The 26,804-nt window shown below is 44.6% G+C and overlaps 4 protein-coding genes across 6 annotated transcripts; all 4 read left to right on the top strand.

The window, feature by feature from the left end:
* Positions 1 to 1,157: 1,157 nt before the first annotated feature.
* On the top strand, positions 1,158 to 7,482 carry LOC122616870. Of its 3 annotated transcripts, none has more exons than XM_043792446.1 (5): positions 1,158 to 1,181; positions 4,697 to 5,412; positions 5,527 to 5,995; positions 6,174 to 6,408; positions 6,468 to 7,482. In XM_043792446.1, the coding sequence occupies exons 2-5, from the start codon at positions 5,028 to 5,030 to the stop codon at positions 6,630 to 6,632; spliced, it is 1,254 nt and encodes a 417-aa protein (XP_043648381.1). In that variant the 5' UTR covers positions 1,158 to 1,181; positions 4,697 to 5,027; the 3' UTR covers positions 6,633 to 7,482. The 3 variants fall into 3 exon arrangements, with proteins under 3 accessions (XP_043648381.1, XP_043648380.1, XP_043648383.1); XM_043792445.1 differs by lacking the exon at positions 1,158 to 1,181 and adding an exon at positions 1,393 to 1,589; XM_043792448.1 differs by lacking the exon at positions 1,158 to 1,181 and adding an exon at positions 1,394 to 1,589 and having other exon boundaries at positions 5,527 to 5,905.
* A 3,265-nt stretch (positions 7,483 to 10,747) lies between these two features.
* LOC122615816 lies at positions 10,748 to 13,388 on the top strand. The gene is made up of 8 exons (XM_043790950.1): positions 10,748 to 10,828; positions 11,231 to 11,590; positions 11,649 to 11,865; positions 11,929 to 12,146; positions 12,209 to 12,342; positions 12,397 to 12,551; positions 12,614 to 12,855; positions 12,922 to 13,388. Exons 1-8 carry the CDS (start codon positions 10,748 to 10,750, stop codon positions 13,330 to 13,332), a joined length of 1,818 nt encoding a protein of 605 aa, XP_043646885.1. The 3' UTR covers positions 13,333 to 13,388.
* A 3,070-nt stretch (positions 13,389 to 16,458) lies between these two features.
* Positions 16,459 to 23,170, top strand: LOC122615817 (acetylcholine receptor subunit beta-like 1). Its single transcript, XM_043790951.1, has 7 exons — positions 16,459 to 16,590; positions 16,653 to 16,796; positions 19,564 to 19,700; positions 20,506 to 20,660; positions 20,818 to 21,262; positions 21,699 to 22,298; positions 22,360 to 23,170. Exons 2-7 carry the CDS (start codon positions 16,733 to 16,735, stop codon positions 22,522 to 22,524), a joined length of 1,566 nt encoding a protein of 521 aa, XP_043646886.1. The 5' UTR covers positions 16,459 to 16,590; positions 16,653 to 16,732; the 3' UTR covers positions 22,525 to 23,170.
* Positions 23,171 to 23,990: 820 nt separating this feature from the next.
* LOC122617373 (basic proline-rich protein) lies at positions 23,991 to 25,596 on the top strand. Its single transcript, XM_043793216.1, has 2 exons — positions 23,991 to 24,135; positions 24,191 to 25,596. The coding sequence occupies exons 1-2, from the start codon at positions 24,133 to 24,135 to the stop codon at positions 25,508 to 25,510; spliced, it is 1,323 nt and encodes a 440-aa protein (XP_043649151.1). The 5' UTR covers positions 23,991 to 24,132; the 3' UTR covers positions 25,511 to 25,596.
* Positions 25,597 to 26,804: the final 1,208 nt, after the last annotated feature.

Raw genomic sequence — 26,804 nt, 5'->3', positions numbered from 1 at the left:
TAAGGGATTATTTAATAACAATTTCATATTTATTTTTTCAAAAAATTTCCTTGGTTGTACTTTTTTACCTTCAGTTATTAGTATTTTTCCCAAAAAACAATCAAAAAATTATTCAAATATGGAATGTAATACCTTTTTGAGCTCACAGAAACACCCTCAATCGATTTGTATCAAAAAATAAACATTTTTAAATTTAGCAATTTTTTGAATTTTTTGATGATGTAACCACTGTCAAAAAAATGAAAAAATCGAAAAAAATTTGTTTTTTCTAAGTCAACAAATTAATGATACAGGTTGTTAATTTAAGCTATTAGCTTTATTAAAGATGTGATATCTGCACAGTGCGATTATTTTTAACCAAGTTATGGCAAAAATAACAATCTAAAAGTTCATATTTTGATGGTTCTAATCCATCACTATCTAGTAAAAATAAAACCCTAACTAATTAATAAAAAGTATTTAACCAATGAGCAATTAAATCGAAACAAGGTTATATTTACTAATAGAAATAGGAATGGCGTAACTGAAGTAGGTTTCGAGTTCGTATTTCAAAAGTCCCATGATTTGTTGACGTGTACTCATTTTTTTCCATCACCCCCTTCCCGCCGAAGCTTAGTCACTCGGGCGGCCCGTGGCCAGTTGGCAGCGAAGAGCCACTTGGTCTGGCGATAGAAAAGTATCTAGCAGATACGACTACACTTGGGTGGGGGGCGGCAGGGGGAGCGGGCTCGGAGGCGGGAAAGTGTGTCAGTGCGCAAACGTCAGAGCAGCTGATCGGAGAGCGAATACTATACGCCATATAGTTTGTATTCGCAGAAGGAGAGCCGCGATCGCTTTGTTGGTAAACAAAAATCACGAACAACACGTATGATCGCGGTTCTCTCGCTGTTTTTTAGCGCTGCTCAGCTGCTTGGTTGGAGCATAATTTTGTCGCTGGCTTTGTTGGCTTTTTGCGTTTTAAAAAATACATAATTATGGGCTTAGAAACGCTCGCGAGTTGCGCTCTCTCCGTCGCTCTCTTGTGGGGGAAAAAACCGAGAGATACTCAGATACTTTTCCAGCGTTTACAACGATCGCTGCCTGGCATTCGCCTTTGATATTTGAAAGCAGACGCAACAGCAGCAGCACCGGATAATCGAGTGCAGCAGTAAAAGAAAAGTGAAAATCCCAGAAGAGATTAGGTAAATACAATCAAACAAGAGAAGTGCGAGATACTGAACCATAAAACGCCAAAATAATAAGCGAGTGTACAAACTGCAGCGGAAAGAATACAAGCGAGCAAGGTACGCACACACTCGGCTTCAGATACAGGTACTCGCAGATACAGATACTCGCAAATGCGAGTGTTGTAGCTTTTGTTCTTGCGCCCGCTTTTGAAATTCAAATGCGCTTCCGTCGATTCAGTTGGCAATCGAGTGTCGACTAGGCTGTACCGTCTGCAGTGGCATCCGCATCCATATCCATATATATATATATACATTGTATATCCCGCATACAATACCCGATTTTGTGGCCTGACTCTACGTGGTTTTAGTGAATTTACGTGTGTGTTTTCCTTGTGCAGCTGAACAGTTTTCCGCATCCATAAGGTGAGCAGATCGCAGTTATCTATTTCCAATTGTTCTGTGCATTAGTGCCTGTAATTGACAGAATTCTTTCACTCACTTGGCACTGCCAAGGTCAACACTGACGTCATTTGGCCAGCTTGCATAATTCCGCATTATGCCATAAAGAGAAAAATTCCATACCCCACTTTGTTTTTTGTTTTCCCTGAAAAATAAGAAAGCGAAAAACAAGTAACAAAACAATAACACGAAATTCCCCGAAAACAAAGGCTCCTTTGCACTCTGAATGGGCGAGAGCTTAAAGCTAATCAGATACGATTTGACTGATATGAATATATGCCCACATATAGATATCATTCCGAACGTATATAGATTGGCTATTGGTTTGTACTCAAGCAGAGAGCTTTACAAACGGCTCTTTGTTTGAAACACTTGTCGAGGTATAAATAAATTCGGTTAGAGATGTTTGGTTTGGTTTGTTTAATGGTCCAGATATTCCAGTTATGTGAAAGCCCTGCTCTGCACCTCTGCACTGGTTCCACTCTGTGCTCGCTGTGCAGCTGTCAGTTCTACTAAATTAGTTCAAGTTCATTAGCCCAGCCCCACTTGAAAGCCCCCAGCTAGTAGAGAGACCCCACTATCTCGACTGTATAACTATATAGAACAATCAATTGAACAAAGCCTGAACTTTCGACTGCTGGCTCGTTTGCCACACACGCCAGACTCTGCGTTCTAGTCGGGACCTAGACTATATAGTAAACAATGGTATAATAGTATACAAATAGAAATTATTAGCATAGTTGACGCTGTCTGGCAAATTTTTGTCTGGGGTGCGGCTTATCGGTGCGGTCCTCAAAGTGAGTTGGCGAATTCTCTGTTTCTCTGTTTTGGTATTCGGTGCTGATAAACAGTCAAACTTATTCCGGCTTGCTGATTCGATGGCAAACAAAGCCAGAGCATTGTGTGGATAACGATTGCCTTAGACTTATATAACCAATTAGCGATCAAGGTCAGTGCCAAAGAAAAATCAACAAAATTCTGAGCTAAAATAAGCGCGATGATATCTGGTATCTAGCGCTGCACCCTGACTACAGTATATTTTGTATCTGAACATTCGAAGGTCGCAGATATTTGGCTGCAGATGTGACAAAAGTGAAATTGCGCTTACTGCAGCTCAAGCGAAATAGAGTATATGCAGGGCGGGGTCCATGACCAATCAATCCTACGGGTTATCAAGGGTGCTGTAAGCTGTCGGCCATAAGAGTAAGAACCCTCGATCGGTAGCCCATATGTACGTGTTTATTAATAAAATGCCTGCACGGCAAACGCGGTTGTGCAACGCAAATGCATTTCGTATGCAAAACATTTTCCATCTATTTTCGGTTAGATGTGCATTCTTCGATGTGCGAAAATATGGCCAGGCATTTTGAGGTCAAGTTGAGTTTGCTAAATGAATATTTTATTCCTTATACCCACTCTCTGCTTCGATAATTACCATTGCCAGGCAATTATCAGAATTTATTTGAGCTGTCCAAGTCAATGGCCCCGCCATCAAATTTGATTGTCAAACTTTCGCTGACATTTCGACTTGGACTGCCTCATCAAACCCAATTTTCGTACGCTTTTGTGTCTCTGCTGCAGGAGATTTCACTTTGTTAGTTTCTGTGGCTTTTCACGTTTTTGCTTTGCGGTCAAATTGCAAATTACCTCGGCAATTGTCTCTGCAAGTCCAGCTCCAGCTTCAGCTTCAGCTTTAGCTTCAGATCCATTTTCATTTCCATTTCCATTTGCTGGAGTTGGCCGCTTGCCGTTTTCCGTGCGCAGTTTGATCGACAAATATATGCCAGTCGAGCTGCTGGCATCTTTATGACGATGCGATAATCAGCAAAGTGCACTGGGAATTATATTGAATTTTCTTTCGAATTTCCTTTTTCTTGCCTTGAATTTCATTCATATACTTAGTATATATTTTTCCAAGTGCACCTACAATTTAGTTTATTTCATCTTTTTGAGAGACACATGCGGGTATAGTTTGGGTACACATTTTCCTATTGTCATGACGTGAGCCCGATTCAAATTGCATATATGCAGTACACACTTAGTGTTCAGGCAAACCGCTCAACTGCTGTGTGTGTGCGTGTGTTTGAGTGAGTGTGTGCCATATATAATTGCCTCGATCATAAGCTCGGCGCATGCACACCGTTCCAATTGGAATCGGATGGGATTGGGGGCGGTGGGGGAGGGGGAGGGGATAGGGGGTATCTATCAACTGGGAAACTTAATGGCCAGTGCAGCGATACTTTATGGCACTGGCCAGTTTATTATACAGTTGTCAGCACAGTGCTACAGAAGAAAAATCTGATTAATGTAATCACACGTAATTGGCGCGTTCGGTTAATTTGCGTAGAGAAAATTTCACTTTCGCAATCGAATTGCATTGATTTCGCTTGAGCTATATATTTATAAAAAAGCATCGAAGTGATGCAATAAAAAATAATTGCCATCCATCCTTATGTAGGGAACTGCTCTTTTGTGTTTTTCGAGTTCGCAATCGGATTCGCACATCCATTAAAATGAAGTCAAATAAGTGAGTTTCAACGAAAGGCAATTAAATTAATTGTTTACAAGGCTAGATTGAATGGCGCACATTGAATACTCTACTACTAAGAGTAAAGTATTAATCAACTTTTGTTTATAAAGCTAGAGTACTGATAAGAATTCATGAAATTATTATATAAGAAATGAAAGTAAACAATTTAGATACTGATTAGAAATAATTGATACTTATGCAAACAAAATTGGCAAGACCTTAAATTCTTCTAAAATTACTTAAATAACTCAACTTTTCCCACCATTATTGTGTCTTGGAATTTTTCATATAAGCTGCGTTACTCAAGCGCTCGAGTTGTGCACTTAAAAAAATTCTGCTGCTCATCGCTTAGCAGAGTATGCGCAATTAAATGAAAACAAGTAGCCGCCCCATTGAACCGCGAGCGCCCACGCAAGCAAGCGGCTTACTGCGAAAAAGGGGGACTTTTCCGAGGGGTTGGCGATTACGCAATGTGCACACAATTTGCTAAGCTCATTTCTCACGTTTTCCCTCCCACTCTCTCCTTTCTTTCCACTTGCAGCTTCTACACTACGAAGGAAAAGAGAAAGAAACAGAAGAAGACAAGACAAGAAAACAGCGTACAAACAAGTAACAGAAACAAATACAAAAGAATTAAATAAAAGACTGAGCAACGTTCAAGCAAATCCAAGGAACAAAAACCAACAGCAACATAAGCAATCTCCCACAAATCGTAAATCGTCTCTCTAACTGTGAAACTAGGCCCACAAAAATCCGAGTGGAAAGCGCAACTTTGATCTCAGCACCCCCGCCCCGCAACCAAGAAGCAATACATAAAACAAAAGAAGAGCCAGCGCACTTTACCGCCGGATCAGCCGCATTAACCCCGTATAATGTTAAGCAGCCTCGCCTCGTATCTCTTTGGATCAGCCACATCCGATTCCATTAGCCAAGAAGCCAAGCCCGCCCAGAACCAGCCCAACGCCGCGTCCAACTCCAACTCGAATCCCGGCCCGACCAGCGATCCCGCGGCTGGCGATGTAATTGAGGTCACCTCCTCGACGCCCTCGGTAGCGGGCAGCAATCGGGGCGCAGTGCGCGCCGCCAACGGCAAGCGGGGCAAGAACAGGCGTGGCAAGCAGCAGCGGTCCAACCTGCAGCAGCAGCAGCAGCAGCAGCGGAAGCAGCAGCCAGCGATCACCAAGTTGCTGACGCCCGCGGGCGAGATCACCGACGAGGACTTCGACGAGGACGAATGGTACATTGTGGAGAACGATGGTGAGTTTCTAACTGGGCTAACATTAAACCAAATGATACTTAAAAACCGAACTACTAACTTTAAATAAGTAACTTACAAATGATTCCAACTAAAACGTTTCATTCCTTTTGCAGTCGAGGAGTACGACTCCCTGCCGCGCAGCGACTCCGAGGAGGAGCTCTCCGTGGTGGAGGTGTCGCAGCCGCGTCGTGGCTCCACCGCCTCCTCTCCATTGGTGACGGTGGCCACTGGCACCACAGCGGCCAGCTGCCGGCGCCGGCAGGGCGTCAACTCGTATTCACTGTACAGTGGGCCGCGGCCGCAGCAGCAGCGCAACTATATGCAACGCTCGCGCGTCTCACGGCCGCTGAGCATCAGCACCCTCAGCCCGCCCAGAAGTGTGCCCGCCCTGGGGGCCGGTGATCCTGACACTCTGACCCAGTCGCTGTACGTGGCCTCGCCGAGCGGCAGTGACCAGAGTCAGGGTGCTAACGTGCTGATGGAGGAGTCCTGGTACGTAACACCGCCACCATGCTTCACCTCGATTGGGCCAATCAATATGGAAACATCACCATTTGAGAATCTATTGATTGAGCATCCAAGGTTGGTGATCTTTATAGTACACAATACGAGTCTCTCTCCACCCATCCCACCACCCACCCTCCCTCCGTTCCACCAACAACCGCAATTTGCAGCCGTAACTCACGCAAATCTACTAGTTACCCATCTGGTTTTCTTCTTACCCTTTAACTAACTTGTCGCCTCTCTTTGCGTTTTGCAGCATGTCCGTTTATCGTAGTATTAGGTCCACCCAGGAGGGTACCGAAAGTTTTGTTAATCTTGATCTCGGGGTGTCGGCGGAGGTGCCGCAGCAGCGGGAGGAGCCCGAGCCGCAGGCTGAGGAGCCGCAGGAGCAGCGCCAGGTTCTCCACGAGCGGCGTGCCACCAACGCTCGCTTCGATCGCCATGCGGCCGCCGAGCTGAAGCAGCAGACGCTGGCTCGTCAGAGCCAGAAGGTAAGGATTATCTTTAGTTGTTCTATCCTTATCTCTAATCCAACTATCCCAATCTGTAGAGCAACAACAAGAAGCAGCACCAGCAGCTCTGCCGCAGTGCCATCAAGCGGGCCAACAAGGTGCGCGACTTCCAGGCCAAGGCCAACCGCCCGCGCCGCTCGGAGATGCAGCACTGCAAGCTGGTCAGTGGCGCCAACAACAACCGCAGCAAGTGCTGCTACTAGGCGTGCACCACCCTCAACCACCCAACACACCACACCACCACCACCACCACGCCTCCAGTGCCCCAAGAGCGCCGAAGGAGGAGCATTACAATCATGGCAGGCGACGCGATTTTAATTAGTATTTTAACCCAAAACCCCCCTCCCCCAGAGGAAACGAGGAAAATTCGCTTAAGAAAATGCCACAAAAATATCAAAAAATCTAGCAGCTACAAGAAACGCATATGTTTAATTAACTAAACTTAACAATTACTGGTGTAAACACGAAAAACAAAAGCCACAAAAAAATTTTAATATCTGTGTAAATGCGTAGGTTTTAACGTTTGCCGTTTCAATTTCAAAACTTATACGAAAAATACCAAAAAAAATGCAATAAAATTTACAAAATGATTATGCAAAAAAACCCATATTAAAAACACAAACATGAAAAATGACAAAAAAGAGCATGTATAAAATAAGCAACAGAAACGATTTTGTTAATGTAGCTAAGAAAACTATTTTATTTATTTAACAATCAAAAACACACACACACCCACGATTACTTTATGGTATGTTTTGCAAAAGTTGATGTTTATTTGTGTGATCAGTCTCGGAAAATCGATTCAGATCGATTTGAGTTTGTATGAATTTCTGTGTGTGTAAAGTGTATGCTTATCGACATGTAGGATGTATTGTATTAAACCCCTGGCACCAGATCCAATGTTCTATTGTATGCCTGATTATGTTGGAAATGCGCGTGCGTATGTATGAAACAAAAATGTGTGAGAAGGGGTTAAAAAGATAAAATGAAAAAAAAAACATATATATAACAGAAGGAAAAAATCACAATAAAAATAATTCTGCTAAACTTAAAGTATCATCTGGACTTTAATGGGTATTGGGATTTATCACTCATTTCCATGAGTGAAAGGATCGTAAAACTGCAATACCAGGAGAGCTAAAACGACAGTTATAGCGTTAATAAGTGGTATAGATATTTATAGCACGGTTTTCTTTATGGATCCTATAGATCTTACACGATGCATTGGGGTTTAAGATCTTTTGCAATGTAGGTCAATTGTGTGGATCTAAGGAGCGTGTGGTCACGCTCTATGGACAAGGGCTGCCCTTGCGTGGACGTGGATTTCGAGCCATTGTCCATGGAGAAGCAGTTGTCCCAGGGTCAAGTGGTCGGGAGGCGGACGAGCCTTTCACAACGCTTAAAGTGCCAAGTAACTAATTAGTGATTAGTATTTTAACGCAGACACGCTTGGCAAACGGTGGCAATTAAACGAGCCTAATCAGCAGACCGCACTCGACAGTTAGGTGCCGTTGACCTTGGCCAAAAGGTAAGGGGTTACCCAGCAGCTGCTCCTCCGACTCCCCATTTTCCTCCGACTTCCGCGATGCAGAGCGGCTCTAACGGCGAAACACAAGGAAAGTAAATCAGCAAATGGAATCATCTCAGGCGGGCTCCAAGAGATTCTTTCACAACCTGCAGCAGGTGAGGAGCCCTGAGAGCCGCGAGAATGCGGTTGGCTGGCTGTGCTCTTGTGCACAGAGAAAAAATCTTGCTAACACGAAAGTCATATTATATCCTGTAATATCCAGTCATGTAAGTCTTTTCAAATCTTTAACAACTTTCAGCAACATTTCAGCAACTATGCAACACCAAAGGTATTACATAAAATATTTATCCATTTAGAATTTTACTAGAATGTCAGATGATACTAGGATCTGTGCTACAAGACCTATTTCATTGCTTCAGATTGCTCTCCTTCAACTAGATTTTCCTCTGTGCAACCTATTGGATGGCTGGATGTGTGGATGGATGGAGGAAAACTTTATAAAGATCCGCACTAGCCGCGCTTCGCTTCACACCTGCTCGCATCGCGAAGAGCTGCAAACCAGCGTTGGCGTCCGCAAAAGTTATAAGACTCAGAAACTCGACCGGCAACGGTGGTCGGAACTCGGTTTGGACTATTATGTAAGATTAGGCAATCTGCGAACACACATCCACTTACATCCACATCCATCCACTTACATACTCGCCCAACTCCCCCACTTGGCGGCTGATTCTATTTGGCAAGTTGCACTTGAGTGATTTTTCGGGCTTCCAAAAAAAAAAAACGGAAAACCAACAAACCTTTTGAACAGCATACATACGTGCAATATGTAAAGCGGCCCAAATGACGTAGCCGAGAAAACCCGACAAAAGCTGCCAACCAAAGATCGCGCAATATCCAAAACCATTATCGAAAGTGAGACCGAGACAAAACCCCCGAAAAGAAAACCGAACCGTTTTGTAGCGTTTTTTTGATACAAACATCGGATCCGGATCGTCAACTTTTATGGCCAACGTCGCGAGGATTTGCTAAGCACCCTGAAATGGGCCAAGTTGTTCGGTGTCAGTTGGTCAAAGTGCGTGCCGAGCTGTGAACTGTGACCCGTGGTGATTCGCGTTTGTGGGTGTGAAAAAAGCGCGTTGGAAAATCCGAAATACGTTGAGCTGGTCAGTGATTAAACTGATCTGGAACTGAGAGGTTAGGCGATTTAAAGTCGAAGGAGTTTTCACAAAAGAGGTAAGTTTTGCTGCAGGTATAGTGGAAAATTTTATAGAGAAGGCTTTTCCTGCAATTATAGACATTCAAGGTTTTCAGTAGGTAAATTTATGATGATTTTAGTAATACATATGCATTTAAAGGACCACTTAAGAATCCTCGTCTTAATACTTAAAGCCAATAAACGAAATCAGTATTCTTTATTATAGAAACTATAAAGCCATGTGTTGTATAGTATAGCTAACTAAGATCCTACAAGGACTCTGTTAAATCAATATTCTCCGCCAGGAAGAAATAACAATGGCCTAAACCGTTTTGGCCATCCGCCTTTAACGTGTTGGAACCGTTAGGTATTTGCAATTAATGCAGGCAGAGGAAAACGGCTCAAGGTCAGTCAAATGCGATTAACTATAATTATAAAAGCCAAGTGTAGGAGCAAAAGCAGAAGAACAACAGCAACAAGACGGGCAAATAATGAAAGCCAAAAACCGAAACCAAAAACCCAACAAAACGAAGAAGCGGCAATAACAGCAGCAGCAACTATTGCACAACAGTGGCCAACAACAAGGCAGAAAAAAATAAAACAAAAACGAAAAAAACAATAAACAAACATGAAACAAACACCTACAAGAAGTTGAAGTAATTATAACAACAATTAAGCAAACGGCGTGCGTTTTTACAGCTAAGCGAAAAGGCAGCCAAGCATTTTGGCGGGCGGAGGGGGGATTTTGGGGGGGCGGATCATGTTGTTCATTAAAATGTAATCCAAGTTTAAGCGCAGACTAAAATCTTAGACAGGTGCGTTCTGCGTGGGCCATAATTAAACCATCGCAACGGGTGACAGTTTTATGGCTTTGACCTTAACGCCAGACAAACGGAGTTAGAAGATGATGTATCCGAAGTGGTTATTGTTCTGGCCACAGTTTCAACGACATTGAAGGGGGTGGAACCAACAAGCTGAGGAGTTCAACGGAAGTAACATTATGGTTGATAGCTGGAATGAGAAATAACTTCCAGATGTGCAAGTAGTTCAATTACAATCTAAAAATCTAATAATAAAAGCTCAAAGTAATTAAATAGGTAATAAATATCAAGTGAGATTAAAACTGGACTAGGGTATCCTATTTGCTAATTATTGTAATTAATTGTAATTATGTAGAAGCTAAAAGTAATAAAATGGGAGCTCTAAATTAGAAATCTCCGATGCCAAGTACCTTGAGTAAACTAAGACAGTTTTGCCAGCAAGAAGTCATAGAATAATAACCTCTATCGTTATGATCTGCCATAAATCAAGTTAAGGGCATCTCATCTCCACGTTCTGCGATCACAAAGATCCGAGATCTACTACCCGTGCACATTGGCCACAATTAATTTATGAAGCACAAACTTCCTTCCGGCGAGCACGCATTTGGTGTAACCAACGGCAGACAACACTTGAGTGACCACTAGCAAGGTCAGCTTGGGGCAGCCTCAAGCATGACGATAGTTATGATACCGATTCGCATTCCGATACCCGTATTGAATGGTCCCCCATGGGACTCCAGTTTCATCTTTGCAGCTGCCAGTCGGGTGACGGACATGAAGATGTGCAGATTGCCCAAGCGAACGTGGCTGCTCCAGTCGGTGGTTCTGATGCTGATGCTGCTCATGGAGTTGCAGGTAAGGAACCTTTCACCTCTGGCTGATTGGCCAACGTGGAGCATTGCCCAAGTGGCGGTGGCTGATGGGAAATCTAATCTATTTAACAGTTCTTAGCATGAACTTCCTGATTAGGCCACATGAACCGTTGCCAATCGTTGGCCAATCGCCCAGCCCGTCTAACGGATATGCTCTGCTCTAATGCAGATTGCGTATCGACCGCGAGCGGAAGAAGCTTTGTCTGGCCCAAAATAATGTGGCTTTGTTGCCATTGCTGCTGATGCAGCACTTTTCCTTTTTCGCGGCGCTCATAAAGCCAAAGACTTGAGACACAAACTCAAGCGGGTGATTTATGGCATTGCGTATACGCCCCACGCGCCGCACGCACTTTTTCAAAATGCCTCTTTTCCGATTGTTTTGCAGCAGCACATCAGTGGATTGGAACAGAGCACCGACTACTCGGTGGTTAGCAAGACTGCAGGTGTGGCCACCACCACTTCTGCACCACCCACTCTAGTGCCACCACTGCGAATTTTCAAGGGTCGCATTCAGACAACCACTCCCTCCACTAGAAGTACTTCTGGTTCTCGTCCCTTGGCCACTGGAGCTAAAGCGCAACAGGAATTGGTCGGGATCTCCTCCAAATCGTATATTTCCGGACCCACCACACAACCCTCGAAGTTGTCCAAGAGAGCAGGATTGGCAGGACCCAAGAAATTCCCCAAGGATGTGCGCAATCGCAGCAGTAATGCAGTGGAGCGCAACAAGCTGCAGCATGAAGTTGTAAGTCTTTATTGAATATTTATCGGAACTGCATAATTGAAATGTGGCTTTAAAACAGCCCGATCACGTGCCCGACTCCTCCGGCTACATACCCCATCGAATTGGCCATCCTGTGCACTTGGACTATGGAACTACGGGAGTGGACTCAAGTGGTGCTCCAACTGGCAGCGGTGGCTATCATGCGGCGCCTTATGAGAACAGCAAGTGGCAGGAGGAGTACTGGGATCAGGAGTATGCAGGGCATCAGCACCAACCCAATGGCACCAGAGTTCAACGTAAGAATCTCTATTTCCCAACTTAAATATTAAGTTCTTAAGGTAATCCAATTACCTAAACAGATATCGAGGCGGAGTGTCAGGATGACTATATGAAAATACGCATTGGATTCAATGGCTCCTTCAGTGGATTACTGTATTCCGCTGGCTATGCCTACGATCCGGACTGCATGTACATCAATGGCTCTGGCAGGGACTACTACGAGTTTTATATCCAGTTGAATCGCTGCGGCACTTTGGGTAAAAATTCCCTGCAAGAGGAAAGTCGCAAGAATCCAACGGTGCGTATGATCGATACTAGATTTTATTACAATGTTTGAGCAAACTTTTGCTTTTCTTTTAGAACTTTATGTGGAACACGGTAACAGTTCAATATAACCCCTTGATCGAAGAAGAGTACGATGAACACTTTAAGGTCACCTGCGAGTATGGCTATGATTTCTGGAAAACCGTGACCTTTCCCTTCCTAGATGTCGAGTACGTATAAGAAATAAGCTGTGGATTTAGTTATTAATATTATATATCCCATAGAGTGGCTACTGGCAATCCTGTGGTCTTCACGCTAAGTCCCCCCGAGTGCTATATGGAGATCCAAAATGGTTATGGCATTGGAGGTCCAAGGGTAACAGGTCCAGTGCGTGTGGGCGATCCCCTGACCTTGATCATCTATATGCGGAGCAAATATGGTAAATGAATTCTATTATGCTATCTGAATTAATCTACTAATGACAATATGGCTATATGGCAGACGGCTTCGACATAGTGGTCAACGATTGTTATGCCCACAATGGCGCCAACAAGCGGATACAGCTCATCGATCAGCACGGCTGTCCGGTGGATGACAAGCTCATCTCACGCTTCAGGGGCTCCTGGTCGGATTCTGGAGTGTACGAGACCCAGGTGTATGCGTACATGAAGACCTTCCGGTTCACTGGATCCCCGGCGCTCTATATCGAGTGCGATGTGCGCATGTGCCATGGACGGTGTCCAGTGAGTTATAACACATCTTATACTAATTGGTAACGCTACATCATAATGATATATTTTTTTACACAGAGCCAACCATGTCACTGGCGGAATCTGAAAGCTGTGACCAAGCGCGATACCTCCAACATGACAGCCACAAACCTCTCGATTCCTCCATTATCAGCCGATGGCGAGGGACTGACCACAGAGAACCCACCAGCCAATTCCCTATCCGAAAATGTGAACCTTTTCCAGTCCCTGCGAGTTCTGCAGGAGGGTGAAACTGATGGAGATGATGTGTATGCCCATCGGCAGACAAAACCCTTGTCTCCACATCAAACATGTTTGAAGACCAGCACATTTTCGGCACTGACCGCTGGCTGTTCAGCGGTATTGTGCGTGCTAACAGTAACTCTTTTCATTGCCTGCTCGAGACTAAAACGTCGCAAGGAGTCCTCACTGTACGACTCCTATATCGCACACAAAGGACAAATCGATTGATGAAACCCGAATTGGCCAGATGTTGGCCTTGTTCTGAGCACATTGTGTATATAGCTTATGGCCCACGAAATTCTGTTTTAGTTAGAGCTAAGTTTTCTGTAGTCTTTTCTTTAGGTTTTGAGTGCTAGTTTTAAGTCTTGATTTTGCCAACCGATCGTGGGTGGACTGGAGATGATATCCTGCGATTTCTAAAAATTACACCCCTTTGTCTTTGATTCTTAAAAAATAAAATATTTAATTGAGATGATTTGAAGAAAACTTGCGTTTACATTACACTCAATACCCGAAAAAAAGTATATTTGAGAAATAATTGTAAAATATGTGTTTTCAAAGTGATTTTAAAGTTTTCTATGAGATTGGCGTATACTACAATTTTTAAATTCTAACAATATATGTAAGTAACTGAAGTATTTTAAATCGAATTTTACATACATGTTTTCTTCATTCAACACGAAACGTTGCCTAGCTATAGGCACCATCTTAAAATATCAATAATTGTGAGTCCAAGAAAATGTTGACTGCCATTGGGCTTGCCACTGAATAGTGCTTCAATTTGTTCAGCGCCAAATGAATGGGTGGCCTTTGGAGGCGGGTTTTTTGAGTTACCGCTCATGTTTATGCCGCCCCATGTGGCAGGCATAAGGAAGTCGAAGGTGACTGGTGACACCTGTGGCACTTCCTCATGGGACCGGCTTTGTCCTCAGCCATTGACACGTCCAAATTCGGTGTTTTCGAGCGCTTGTCACCAAAAGCCATGGAGATTTATGTGTTTTGACTGCTTATTTTTGGTTGGTCGTGCGCCCAGCCGCATGCTTTTCCGTTGTTGTGGTTCATAGATGTTGGGTTTGACACAAATTTTCGACTGCGGCGCGCCGCAAAACGTTGCCCAAAATGTGTTAATATGGTTGAGGACTTTTAATATTGCCCAATCGCAACTGCAACAACTGCTGCATTAGCAGCAGCCGCAAAAATACACTGCTAATTGTGCAATTTTCGATGGCCCAGTCATTTCGCCTCTATTATTGTTTTGGCAAACGCTCTTCGCCTGTTCTTGGGTGTAAAAATTAACACGGAATTGGCCAGAGTCAACGGCTAATTAATTTATGTGGCTGTGCGAAAACAAACAAAAGAATCCGCACACAAAAACAATCCAAATATGTTTATGATATCACATTACACTTATGCACAGAATGACGGTTTTTTTTCTCACAGAGTTTTGCATACAATTGACAGTGTTTGCTTGTTTTTTTTGCTCATTTATGATTAATGACAGTTTAAGAAGCGAGTGAGCAAAACACACTAATTGAATCATAAGGTGGAAGTGGCAATCTACAAATTTTAAAATGCCTCGACACGCGGCCGCTATTTCTTTGCATAACGACCCCGCCCAGTGGGTTTTTAGGTGATTTCTCCACCATTTGTAGGCCATCTTGAGCACGTAGATCTGCGGCTAACTACTTTTCGACGGCGACCTTGAGCAAAGTGTTTCAATTGAATGCAGCGAAATAATTAAGTAAAAATTTATGAAGATACAGAAATTAATTTGATGTAATTTGCGTTGGCGTTGCTGCCATTGATTTTATCGCATCTCCAGCGGGCGAGAGGAAAAACTTGCCTCCAACTGCTGCCGCTGGTGACACCAAAAAATGGCACCCAAATTGCACCAGCACCAGCAGCAGTGCCGCACAAAGGCTTCAAAGTTGTGCTTTTTATGCGCTTAGAGGCGACCTTAGAGTTTTTGCTTTTCGCCCAGCACAGCCGCATGTCTCATAACTTGCACGTTCGTGGCCTGAGTCTTTCGTTTTTCGCTGCATTGTATTGCGCTGTCATGCGCACATGAAAATCATCATCAGCAGGCCGAGCAGGCAAGCGCCGAAGAAATAACACACCGAAAAAAAGGGATCGTTTTCCTCTACAGATTATTAGATCAATGTGTGCCACTAACCCACTTACAAAAGTATATCAAATGCATGTCTGTATTTTCAAAGTTACGATTGAGATTTTTCCCTTTATTTATATTAGGTTTTTTTTATTTTGTGAATTTAACATTGCCTCCATATATTTTTTACTTAACCCTTTCCACTTTACATTCATTGAAAAGCACATTTAGTTACATTTCTTTCAGTGCAATTAAGGCAACTTCAGTAACTCCGTAAAAATCAGTAATGTAAAAATATGCTTTCATTACCAAACAGTATAACACACATATGGTATGAATAATATTCTCCTTTGGGCAACTCATCGTTGAAGTTTTTTCTTGGTTTTCCCTCTGCAGAGAATCTATTTGAAGTTTTCATTGTACTTGCTCTTCCCCCTTCCCCAAACAGATTAAATAAATTGAGCAGCTATCAATCAATTCACGGAAGTTTACAAGCCCAAAACCATTTGGCAATATAATTTCAAATATAATTAAAGGTTAATACAAGTGCGGACAGCTGAATGAGATTTGGAAATCCAAAAGGTCAAAATAGGGCCATATTATAAAAGAGTTTAAAAAGAATGCACTTGCATTTTTAGAAATCAAATTTCGTCAAAGGTCGTTACTTGAAAGCATTGTCGTTGTTTGGGAGCATTTATTTAAGTCATTTATGCGCCATAAGGAACTGCGCTATGCTAATGACAGCCACTAACGATTAGACGCTGTGGAAGTATATTAAAAAGACTATGAACTAACTCATTAAATTCCAGTCCCACATAACTTTTTCCTTGTTCCTTCTTGTTGTTATTCGCTTAATTTATAGGCCCAAGTGTTGTTATGACACAACAATAATAACAATAATAACAATATAAAGCGAGATTACCGGATAGCGGATGCATTTGTCCACTCACTTTTCGCAATCACTGTGTTGGAACCTTTTTGTGGGCGGCGGCAACCCTGGAGGCCAAGCACGTGTGAGCAAAAATTATCAACAGCTGATAAGGCCAACTGCTTTTGTTTACAAACTAAAGATTATCGGAAGGGTGGGTTCTGAACAAACACCCCTAGAAATGAGAGGGCTTTTCATTTTCCTCTCAGTTATCCGAATTTTTCGCGTCTGCGCCCAGCTGTTTTTTATCAGATTTGGCTGCTGCGCTCTAGAAAGTCAGAATCCCATTGATTTTTATCCAGATTCCCGAAGTAGAGTTCTTAATCCGCACCCAAACTGACGGCTCCAGCTCAAGACGGAAAGTTCGAAAGGAAATTTCCCTGAAAAAGCAGTGAAAATTAAGAAAGAATCCAAAAAAATATAGCTTAAATTAGGAAAAGCTTGAGATAAGGTGAAGTGTGCTGTTTTCAAGACGTTTGGCTGGATTTAAGGCCTCCATTTTTGTGTCTACAGTTTTGGGGCGTGGGCCAGCCAAAGCGAAAAAATACAAATTAGCCATGTCCCTGGAGTAAGTGAACGCAGTGGAAAAAATCATGGAGTCTTCCAGCAAACCCTGGCTGTTGTGCAGCATCCTGGTGCTCCTGACCATATCGTTGGGTACGTATTTTGGGCTACGACCGACTGGAAGACAGCCACGCCCCCTTTCGGGCAAGGGCTATTATGTAATCGAAAAGGAAAGAAAACCAAATGAAGGGCCAACAACTCTGTTAACTCTGCTAACCGTTTCTTAGTCCCCGACAACAAAAAAAAAGAAAACTATCTCTCTATTTCTCTTCTCCTTAGCTAGCTTACGATTTTACAGCAATGATTTGATTTTTTTCTTAAATTTACGCTTTGCGCTGGCAGCGCCGCCTTAACAAGTTCTCCAAGCTCTCATTGCCAACCACCAAGAACCAAGTATCAAGTACCAAGTACCAACTACCACCGGCCCTCCAGCTCCTGGCATCCTGGCAACGTTTCGTGTATATAGCTTAGCCACACTACCCCCAAAAGAACAACAACAAGAACAACTACTAAATGTACTGGATTTACTAGCTATATAGCAAATAGACCAGCAACAACAACCGCCACACAAATCTCGACTTGCGATTGCCCGAAAAAAATGAGACTTGGAGAATCTGTCAAAGCGTCGCTGCTGCAGCGCTGCAAAACCAAAAAAAAAAAAGAACCGAAAATTATAACCGAATCACAACTGCGCTAGTCATCAAAACTCTATGTAAACTATTTATATATATATATTTAATCTGGAATCTCAAGTAGAACTCCACATAGCACACCTCGCACTCAGTTAAGTGCCGCCCCCCCACAGATTAGATATTTTGGCATAGCTATATCTTCTACCTCTATATAGATTCACTTAACATTAGCTTAGCTTTAGCTATCTCTCTCTATTTCTCCCCTGCTCTCTCTTTCTCTCCCGCTCTCCGACTCTATATCCATTGCTCGACAACTGTAAACTTCTGTACCCGAAACGAACTATCAAATTATACGTCCAGTACACCTGCATACTTGTCTTACTCTATGAATATTTTACAAGCAATATCTAATATTCCCCAGCTATAATCGCTTTTGTAATTAACCTTTCTTCAGAGTCCCCTCTGCATTTCTCTCGCTCGCTCTCTCTCTCTCTCTTTGACTCTCTATCTCTCTGTCTCTGTCCATCCCCCCAAAATAAATATTAAAAACCCCTGACTGTGTATCTACGAAACGTGGAAGCGTGGTAGCCAAGGTCCTTGAGGGACCGGCAGGATGGGTGGTGGCACATTACATCCCGAACGACCACGGCAACCATACTGAACAGCAACCAAAAAGAAACAGAAAATGCAAATCATACGAAAATGCAACGAACCGAACCAACAATGCATATATATATATATACGTGTATATAAAGATTTCTGTATCAACTGCCGAATCTTAATTCATACTCCTTCTCTTCTGAGCAGTCCAAGAAGTAACGAAAAGAAAAGCAAATAGAAATTGTAGTCGATATTCGCATAGACAGAACCCCCCCTTCAGGATTAGACTTATATTTACTAGAGAAGAACTAAATATATTAGTGCATTCACTCACCCGCATACCAACATACACACCCACACACACAGAGATATTTGCTTAGTATCATCATCATATGTACCCACCCCAAAAAATCATATCGTTCACCTAGCGCAAAGTGCAACTCCATAAACGAGTTTCGAAAGTCACGCACCCATACAGTAGAGGAAGTTCGTGCTCCATATATGAGACCACACACACACACACACACACACACACGCAAAGGCACGCGAACACACACTCGAAGAACAAGGATAACCCGGTCACACACACAAGCTGCCGAGAGTGTGGGTCCCAGCATCCCTGCGCTTACGAAGCCCTTGCTCTCTCTCTTCTCCTCTCTCGAAGGACACCGCGTGGAGCTTTTCCGGATAAAGTTCGCTCAGCTGTCAAAGGGCAAGGAAAACAACAGGCCATATATGTATATAGCCATCTCAGTCCCACGTAGAATATATGAGCAGAAACTCCCGTTAGGTTCCTAGAAATCCCTGATCGGGCGCCACTTAAATGTTGCACTTTGTCAAGCACAAGTTACTGAATAGCAGCTAGCTGTATAACCATGTTACCATAGTACTTGTTACGAGTCAGGACTCTAGGACTGTAAGAATCACTAGGCACTTGCATTAAACCATCCACTATGTGGGGGGTGGGGGTTGGAAGGACCTCTTCCCCTGCCCATAGTTCTTGTTTAACGGAAGTGCCTCCCATGCGGCGTATACTCAACGTAGGCCAGAACAACAGCAACAACATCAACAGTGCCACTTCGCACACCACCTCCACCACCAAAACAGACAACCACCTGCACCACCAAAAACAGCAAAATACAGCAAAAACAAAAATATATACCACGATCGAGCGGTTCTCATGTGTCGTCCATTTTTGTTTAACTTTCCCCATCAAAATTCTAAAATGATGCTGATGCTAAAGACGAAGAATCGGTTTATAAAGTCTGAAAACGCCTCTGTCCTATCTGCCTATCTCTATCTCTCAGCCCCTCTCTTTCACTCTTCACTCTCTCTCTCTCTCTCTCGCTCTGTCTAAGTCTATCTGTCTATAAGCTAAATCATCCCAAAACCCATTCAAAAATTTAAAAAAAAAGAACAACAAGAAAAACTTAAACAATGAATACAACAACTTTGCTCATCCGTTCGTTTCTTTGTTTCTCTGTATTTTCTTTCATCACTTTTGTGTCTCTGTGTGCCCCGCCATTTTGTTCTAATCAAACCCAAATCCCGCCCCGAATCCCTATATGTGTGTGTACGCTCTTCCGTTGTTTTCTTCCGTTCGCTTCCGTTTCCGTTGTGTTTTTTAGTCAGTGCATCCGAAGATGAAGAGCGCTTGGTGCGTGACCTCTTTCGAGGCTACAATAAACTCATACGACCCGTACAGAATATGACACAAAAAGTTGGAGTAAGATTTGGTTTGGCGTTCGTACAGCTAATCAATGTCGTAAGTGTTCTCAAAATTAAATTTGTCAAACAAAAATCAAACCTGAATAATAATAAGATTATGCTAATATAATAAAAAAACAAAACTCATAACTAACTTTCGTAGAGTGTAAATGTGTTTTCGAGTTCTGTTCCTAACAAATTCTTCAGTTTCGTTGCTGTCATAATCGTCCATTTGAAAAAAAAAGCCATAAAACACCCACACAATCGCCCATTAACAGTCAGCAACACCCACACATTCACATGCACTGGCTGCTCCCCCGGCCACGCCCCCTCAGACTGACGAGGGGCGGGGAGGGAGGGGCGCATTCAGTTTCAACGCAACGTTTCAGTTTCGGTTATGCTTTGTAAATAATTACGTACACGTTGTCTTGACTTTGTATGTTTGTAGTGAACTTGATGCTAGAAAATCAAATACGAAATACAAATACTAACCCTAAACAATTAAGTTTAAACAAGCAAAACAAACTAACCAACTAACTAACAAACTAACTAACTAAAGTAAAGCCACATGCGAAATAATGTCTTAACTACCTTCCCACCCGCTCTCTCTCTCTCGATTTCTCGATTGTGTACGCCAAAATTCGATTCGATTTCGATTCGTTTCGAATCTCAAATGAAAATCGTACCCGTACTCCGTACTTCGTACCGTTCTCTATCACACCACCAACCAACCAACCAACCAAACCACCAAACCACCAACCAACCAACCACCAAACCACCACCATCTGATCACAATCCAAACCGAAAAAAAAAACAAACGAATTCCCGAAAAAAACAATACCGAAAATCGAAAACCGATCAAGAATGAGAAAAATCAAATTATGAAATCAAACGTTTGGTTACGTTTGGTTTGGTACGACTACCAGCTGCAGTGGGATGAGGCCGACTACGGCGGCATCGGGGTGTTGCGTCTGCCCCCCGACAAGGTTTGGAAGCCGGACATTGTGCTCTTCAATAAGTGAGTAAATGGCCATTTGCTAGCTAACCCATCAACTCCAACTCTCTACACTAACCAAGACAATTAGATAATGAACCTAGTAGGCATAAGTCGGAGCTTTCCTCGCAGTCATGCGTCATTTCTAGCCCATATTGATAACTCATCTTTCCCTTGACAGTGCCGATGGCAACTACGAGGTGCGCTACAAGTCCAACGTGCTGATTTATCCTACGGGAGAGGTCCTGTGGGTTCCTCCGGCCATCTACCAGAGCTCCTGCACCATCGATGTCACCTACTTCCCCTTCGATCAGCAGACCTGCATCATGAAGTTCGGATCGTGGACCTTCAATGGAGATCAGGTCTCGTTGGCGCTCTACAATAATAAAAACTTTGTGGATCTCTCGGATTACTGGAAGTCGGGCACCTGGGACATTATCGAGGTGCCCGCCTATCTGAACGTCTACGAGGGCGATAGCAACCACCCCACGGAAACGGACATCACATTCTACATCATCATCCGGCGAAAGACTCTCTTCTACACTGTGAATTTAATTCTGCCCACGGTGCTGATTTCCTTCCTCTGCGTTTTGGTATTTTACCTGCCAGCCGAGGCCGGCGAAAAGGTGAGATAGAGCTTTGCGATCCGTCATTAAGTCTGCTTTATAGAGGGTCACATCTGGTCACGGGAGGGGTCACGTCAAAAATACACTTGAATAATATTTAAATATTCCTTATCCACCTAGAGTTCGTCAATCGACTGATTTCCATTTATTTAATGATTTAATGATACGCCCAAGCATTAATTAGCTAAACTTCAACATCTGGCGCTTGATTTGCCTAATTCCAAAAAACAACATGATTGTGGCTTTCGTTACGCCCTTGTGATTAAGATTTCAAAAATATTGTGCTGAAATGGAGTTTTTACTTGAAAAGTCAGAAGCATAGATAGCAAGTAACTATTTCAGAACTTATAATAAGCAGTAGGGCGGCCAATTTACTTTCAGTGTAGGGTAGCTTTCGGCTATTAAGCGATCCGTTAATAACGATTTGTGTCCCCAGGTTACGCTCGGAATTAGCATTTTGCTGTCACTGGTTGTGTTCCTGTTGCTGGTGTCGAAGATTCTGCCACCGACATCGCTGGTGCTGCCACTGATCGCCAAATATTTGCTGTTCACCTTCATCATGAACACGGTCTCCATCCTGGTGACCGTGATCATCATCAACTGGAACTTCCGGGGGCCGCGCACCCACCGCATGCCCATGTACATCCGCTCCATCTTCCTGCACTACCTGCCCGCCTTCCTCTTCATGAAGCGCCCTCGGAAGACCCGCCTGCGCTGGATGATGGAGATGCCCGGAATGAGCATGCCCGCCCATCCCCATCCCTCCTACGGCTCGCCCGCGGAGCTGCCCAAGCATATCAGCGCCATCGGCGGCAAGCAATCCAAGATGGAGGTCATGGAGTTGTCCGACCTGCATCACCCCAACTGCAAGATCAACCGCAAGGTTAACAGCGGTGGGGAACTTGGTCTGGGCGACGGCTGTCGCCGGGAGAGCGAGTCCTCCGACTCCATCCTGCTCTCGCCGGAGGCCAGCAAGGCCACCGAGGCGGTGGAGTTCATTGCCGAGCACTTGCGGAATGAGGATCTGTACATTCAGGTGGGTAACCCAGGCAAATTTAACTCACATGATATGAAATATCCCCTTTGAAATTTGGCAGACCCGCGAAGATTGGAAGTACGTGGCCATGGTGATCGATCGCTTGCAGCTGTACATCTTCTTCATTGTGACCACGGCCGGAACGGTGGGCATTCTGATGGATGCTCCGCATATCTTCGAGTACGTGGATCAGGATCGCATCATCGAGATTTACAGGGGAAAGTAAGCGAATGAGCACTTGGAGCAGCCGGGGGCTGATTGAAATGGTTAACAGCATTGCAAACGCAACAATAATAAGCAAAAGAGGTATTGAGACAGAGACGAAAACAATGAAAATTGCCACAATTAAGGAGGATTTTTAGATTTTAATAATTAATGAACACTAAACGATACTTGCTTGAGCAGAATTAACACCTAAAATAACTAACTAATATTAACTTTTTGGTAAACACACGAATTGGAACACAGAACACACACAGTAAACAACAGTCGTCGGGTAAAACAAATAAGCAAATAACTCACCAGCTACAAATGTTAAACAAATAAATCAAAACAAAGAAAAGAAATCTAGTGGAATTGTGAGAAAATTTATAATTTTTAAAATATATATATATATAGCTAATATGGACATCTAGAATGAAGTTTAGTTTAAGAGCAATAAATAGCGAGCAACCGTTTTCCAAATAATTTGTTATGTTGTGCGAGGAAGTTAATCATAAGCATAGTAATCGCAGTTTCACGCATGAGATTTAAGAATGGAATACATCCCGAATCAATTTGTAAATGCTCTCACACGATCGCAGCTAGCAAAAAGATCGAATTAATCGTAGACTCCGAAGATCCCGAGACCCGGAGCCTACCAATGAAAACCAATAAAAATGCAAAGTTAATTAAGCAAACCCGTCTATTAATTTCATTCCTGCATCGCTCATCCGCCGCGTGTTACGCTCTTGGTCACTTGGCTCATAAACTAATTGATATGGGCATAATGTTTTATTGACCAACTGGAGAATGCCGATTTAAATATGTATAGTAAGCATTTATTGTTTAAGCTAGTAATGTTTATTGTTTGGTGCTAGGAATGGGGAGCCAATTATGTAAGCACGATTCTAACATATCTTGGGCATATGTGTCTTAGACTTAGCTGTTTCTGTTTGCTTGCAGTCGTATATTCGCACATTAATCACCCGCCCACGTAGCCACTTGGTGTGAATTCTGTCAGATCCCATGAAACCTAATTGGCCAAACACATAAACATGGTCAGAAATTTCCCCATTTGGTTCCTGGTTGGAGCACTCACACGGTCCGGGTGGAGTTCGGGGGAATTGAAGACAAATACAAAAAAATAACTAGTACGCGCTGTTATTGACTTACAATCGCCGCTGATCAACAGATATAGATACAGTATCTAGTATCTCTGTCCTCACCTGTGGCTATATGGCTACATCAAAGGTTGCAGCATCACGACGACGACGACGACGACGCCGACCAAGATGATGACGATGATGACGACGGAGCTCGGCTGAGCGGCGATTGAGGTAAAACTCGTACTCGGCTGACTCAAAACTTCGGCATCTAACTGAGCGGGCTCCGAACTTAGCCAACTTAGCCAACTTAGGGGCTGCTCTGGGCCAGGCCGGTATAAATGCGCCAAGGGAGAACATTTGGGCATCATTCGATTTCTGATTTTGCAACGAAGACGTCGGCTCCGAGGCCCCCTGGAAAAGTAATCTCGAGTGCGGTTCGTCTGCGAAACCGGTAATAGTTCGATTCGCTGTGTGTTGTGCTGTTAGGAAAAATCGGAAAAACCGCGCTCATTTTGCATCAAGTGAAAATGGTGAGTTCGTTGGCAGTGGAAACATGCCGCCGGTTTCATCTTAACTGTTTTGTAGCGCTGTTTCCTGCCTCTGGTGGCCCTGCTCTTGGCAGCGGGTGTCCACGCGGATGTCTCCCACCTGGACACAGATCTCCAGGAGGATGGCTACCACTACAAGCAGCCGTCGGTGCCTTTCCCGCCTCCGGGATCGGGAAACGGCATTGAGGATTCGGGCATAGGCCCAGGACCAGCTCCCTCGGCTCCGGCTCCATCCTATGGACCCCCGCAGACGCGTCCTCCTCCTCCACCTTCTCCACCACAGCCGACTCCGCCAGCTCCTCGTCCTTCCTATGGACCCCCTCAGACTCAGCCACCACGTCCTCCACCACAGCCAACTCCCTCGGCTCCGGCTCCACCACCACCATCCTACGGACCACCGCAGACTCCACCACCTCGTCCGCCACCACAGCCAACTCCCACGGCTCCCGCTCCACCACCACCATCTTATGGACCACCACAGACTCCACCACCTCGTCCTCCACCGCAGCCAACTCCCTCGGCTCCCGCTCCACCACCACCATCTTATGGACCTCCGCAGCCTCAGCCAACTCAGCCGGCACCACAGCCACCATCACCACAACCTGGCCCGGAGTACCTGCCTCCAGATCAGCCAAAGCCGCGTCCAACGCCCTCGCGTCCCCAGCCGCCTCCACCACCACCACCACCCAGGCCACAGCCCACTCCAGGCTACGGACCACCACCGCCACCACCGCCGCCCAAGCCACAGCCTACTCCAGGATACGGCCCCCCTCCACCACCACCTCCACCAAGGCCGCAACCCACGCCAGGATATGGACCGCCACCAGGACCGGGACCCGCCCCTCCGGCACCACAGCCGCCACGCCCGCAGCCACCACGTCCACAGCCAGGCGCTGAGTATTTGCCGCCTCCGGGAGAGAATGAGGTCACCCCGCCTCAACCGCAGCCAACTGCGCCAGTGCCGGCACCACCAGCTGGACCCACATACCAGCCACGCCCGCCGAGTCCTCCTGCACCACCTACACCCACATACCAGCCACGCCCGCCAGCACCACCAGCTCCTGCCCCAGGACCCACCTATCAGCCACGCCCACCAGCACCACCAGCGCCTGCACCAGGCCCCACTTACCAGCCACGGCCACCGAGTCCTCCGGCACCACCTGCACCCACATATCAGCCACAACCACCTGCACCACCTGCACCTGCCCCAGGACCCACCTATCAGCCACGTCCGCCAGCACCACCGGCACCCACTCCGGAGTACGGACCACCACCCACCAGTGGTGGCGATGAGGCGGGCTCCCTGGGACCCGATGGCTACAACTACAACAAGCCTGCCAAGCCCTTTACCTTCTAGAAAAGTACTCAAAACCACTGTCCTGTGAACCACCATTGGAGCCAGTTGCCCCGCCACTCAAATCTTTTTCCAAATAAAAACAAATTTCAAAAGCCAAAGTCAAAGCTGGATGTGTCAATCACTCTTGGGATTTGTTGGTGGGTCAATGTTTCAGCTTTAAAAACGGCCTTCTGGGGGCGTCACTTTTGACAACTACAAGATAGAGAAAAATTTTCAAACTTGTTGATAGTTTAGATCAAGGATACAAATATTGTTTTGATACTTTTTAAAGGAATACGACTACAAGTACAGGGATATTTGTATGCATATATAGAATAGAAACTACTATTTGATACTGTATTTCCTCTTTGTATACTCATTTTTTGCAGTGGAAGCAGATGGCCTAGCCGAAATACCATTGGTTCAAGTGCAGTCCCCAGGCACCACCCAGTGGTGCAATGTGTGGTGGCCAGTTGGTAGGTCAAATCAATCAAAAACCTGGGGGCGCCATAAATCAGAGGCGGAAATTCCGAGAGCGTCAAGCAGCCGTGAACGTTCTCAGGCGGCTTTGTTTGCAATATCTCTAAACCCATAACGACCATAAATATATATATATAGATTTAGGTAGATGTCGATGAGAGCCCATAATGATTGCAATTGGCATAGCCACAGACATTGCATCCATACATGGGACACTCAAGGTGCCGGCGGAGCCAAAATAAATATGAGCGAGTCGATCAATGATCGATCGCAGCCGGCGATCTGGCAATCGACGACTCAATTCCCACCGGCTGTCGTCGGTCGGTTAGTCAGTCGCCACAGACCAGGTTCATCAGTCATTTAGTCAATATGCCAGTTGGCTTAGTCGATAAATTGAGTTAGCCGTGGCAACTTCATTAGGTTGCCCAAAAATAAAGATAAACACGAAACAAAAACTGCAACTGCAACTGCATGTGCGGTTGTGCAACGATTTTCCAATAGGGATTTTTTTCTTTTTGTTTTCGGAAGGGTGAGGAAGGGGGTCTTGCGGGCGAGTACTTTGCCACTAATTACATAAGCACCTACAAAACGGCCTTCAATTTCGCTGGACACGGGGGCGCCCTAAGACTCACTCACTCAGCTCGATCCGAGCCATTTGATTAACGTCTTAACGAGCGGCTTGGGTGTGATTTATGTTGTCAGGCATCAGGCATCAGGCATCGGGCATCAGACTCCGCATCAGATCTGCAGCTGCACTTAGACTTAAGTTTTTGCGTGATTTATGATTACAGCACGGCACTTGAAAAGATTGGGCATGACAAGAGATTCGCGACGC

This window comes from Drosophila teissieri, chromosome 3L (genome assembly GCF_016746235.2).
Source record: "Drosophila teissieri strain GT53w chromosome 3L, Prin_Dtei_1.1, whole genome shotgun sequence".
In the NCBI taxonomy this organism is placed as follows: domain Eukaryota; kingdom Metazoa; phylum Arthropoda; class Insecta; order Diptera; family Drosophilidae; genus Drosophila; species Drosophila teissieri.
Note: the sequence above shows the minus strand (reverse complement) of the source record. Positions and strands in the feature narration are given on the sequence as shown.

Coding starts and splice junctions, on each gene's coding strand:
- LOC122616870 (XM_043792446.1), top strand. CDS start 5,028: ATGTTAAGCAGCCTCGCCTCGTATCTCTTTGGATCAGCCACATCCGAT. Junction 5,413..5,526: donor GTACATTGTGGAGAACGATG/GTGAGTTTCTAA, acceptor TTCCTTTTGCAG/TCGAGGAGTACGACTCCCTG. Junction 6,409..6,467: donor TGGCTCGTCAGAGCCAGAAG/GTAAGGATTATC, acceptor CCCAATCTGTAG/AGCAACAACAAGAAGCAGCA.
- LOC122615816 (XM_043790950.1), top strand. CDS start 10,748: ATGAAGATGTGCAGATTGCCCAAGCGAACGTGGCTGCTCCAGTCGGTG. Junction 11,591..11,648: donor ACAAGCTGCAGCATGAAGTT/GTAAGTCTTTAT, acceptor GCTTTAAAACAG/CCCGATCACGTGCCCGACTC. Junction 12,856..12,921: donor TGTGCCATGGACGGTGTCCA/GTGAGTTATAAC, acceptor TTTTTTACACAG/AGCCAACCATGTCACTGGCG.
- LOC122615817 (XM_043790951.1), top strand. CDS start 16,733: ATGGAGTCTTCCAGCAAACCCTGGCTGTTGTGCAGCATCCTGGTGCTC. Junction 19,701..20,505: donor TCGTACAGCTAATCAATGTC/GTAAGTGTTCTC, acceptor AAACCGATCAAG/AATGAGAAAAATCAAATTAT. Junction 20,661..20,817: donor GACATTGTGCTCTTCAATAA/GTGAGTAAATGG, acceptor TTCCCTTGACAG/TGCCGATGGCAACTACGAGG.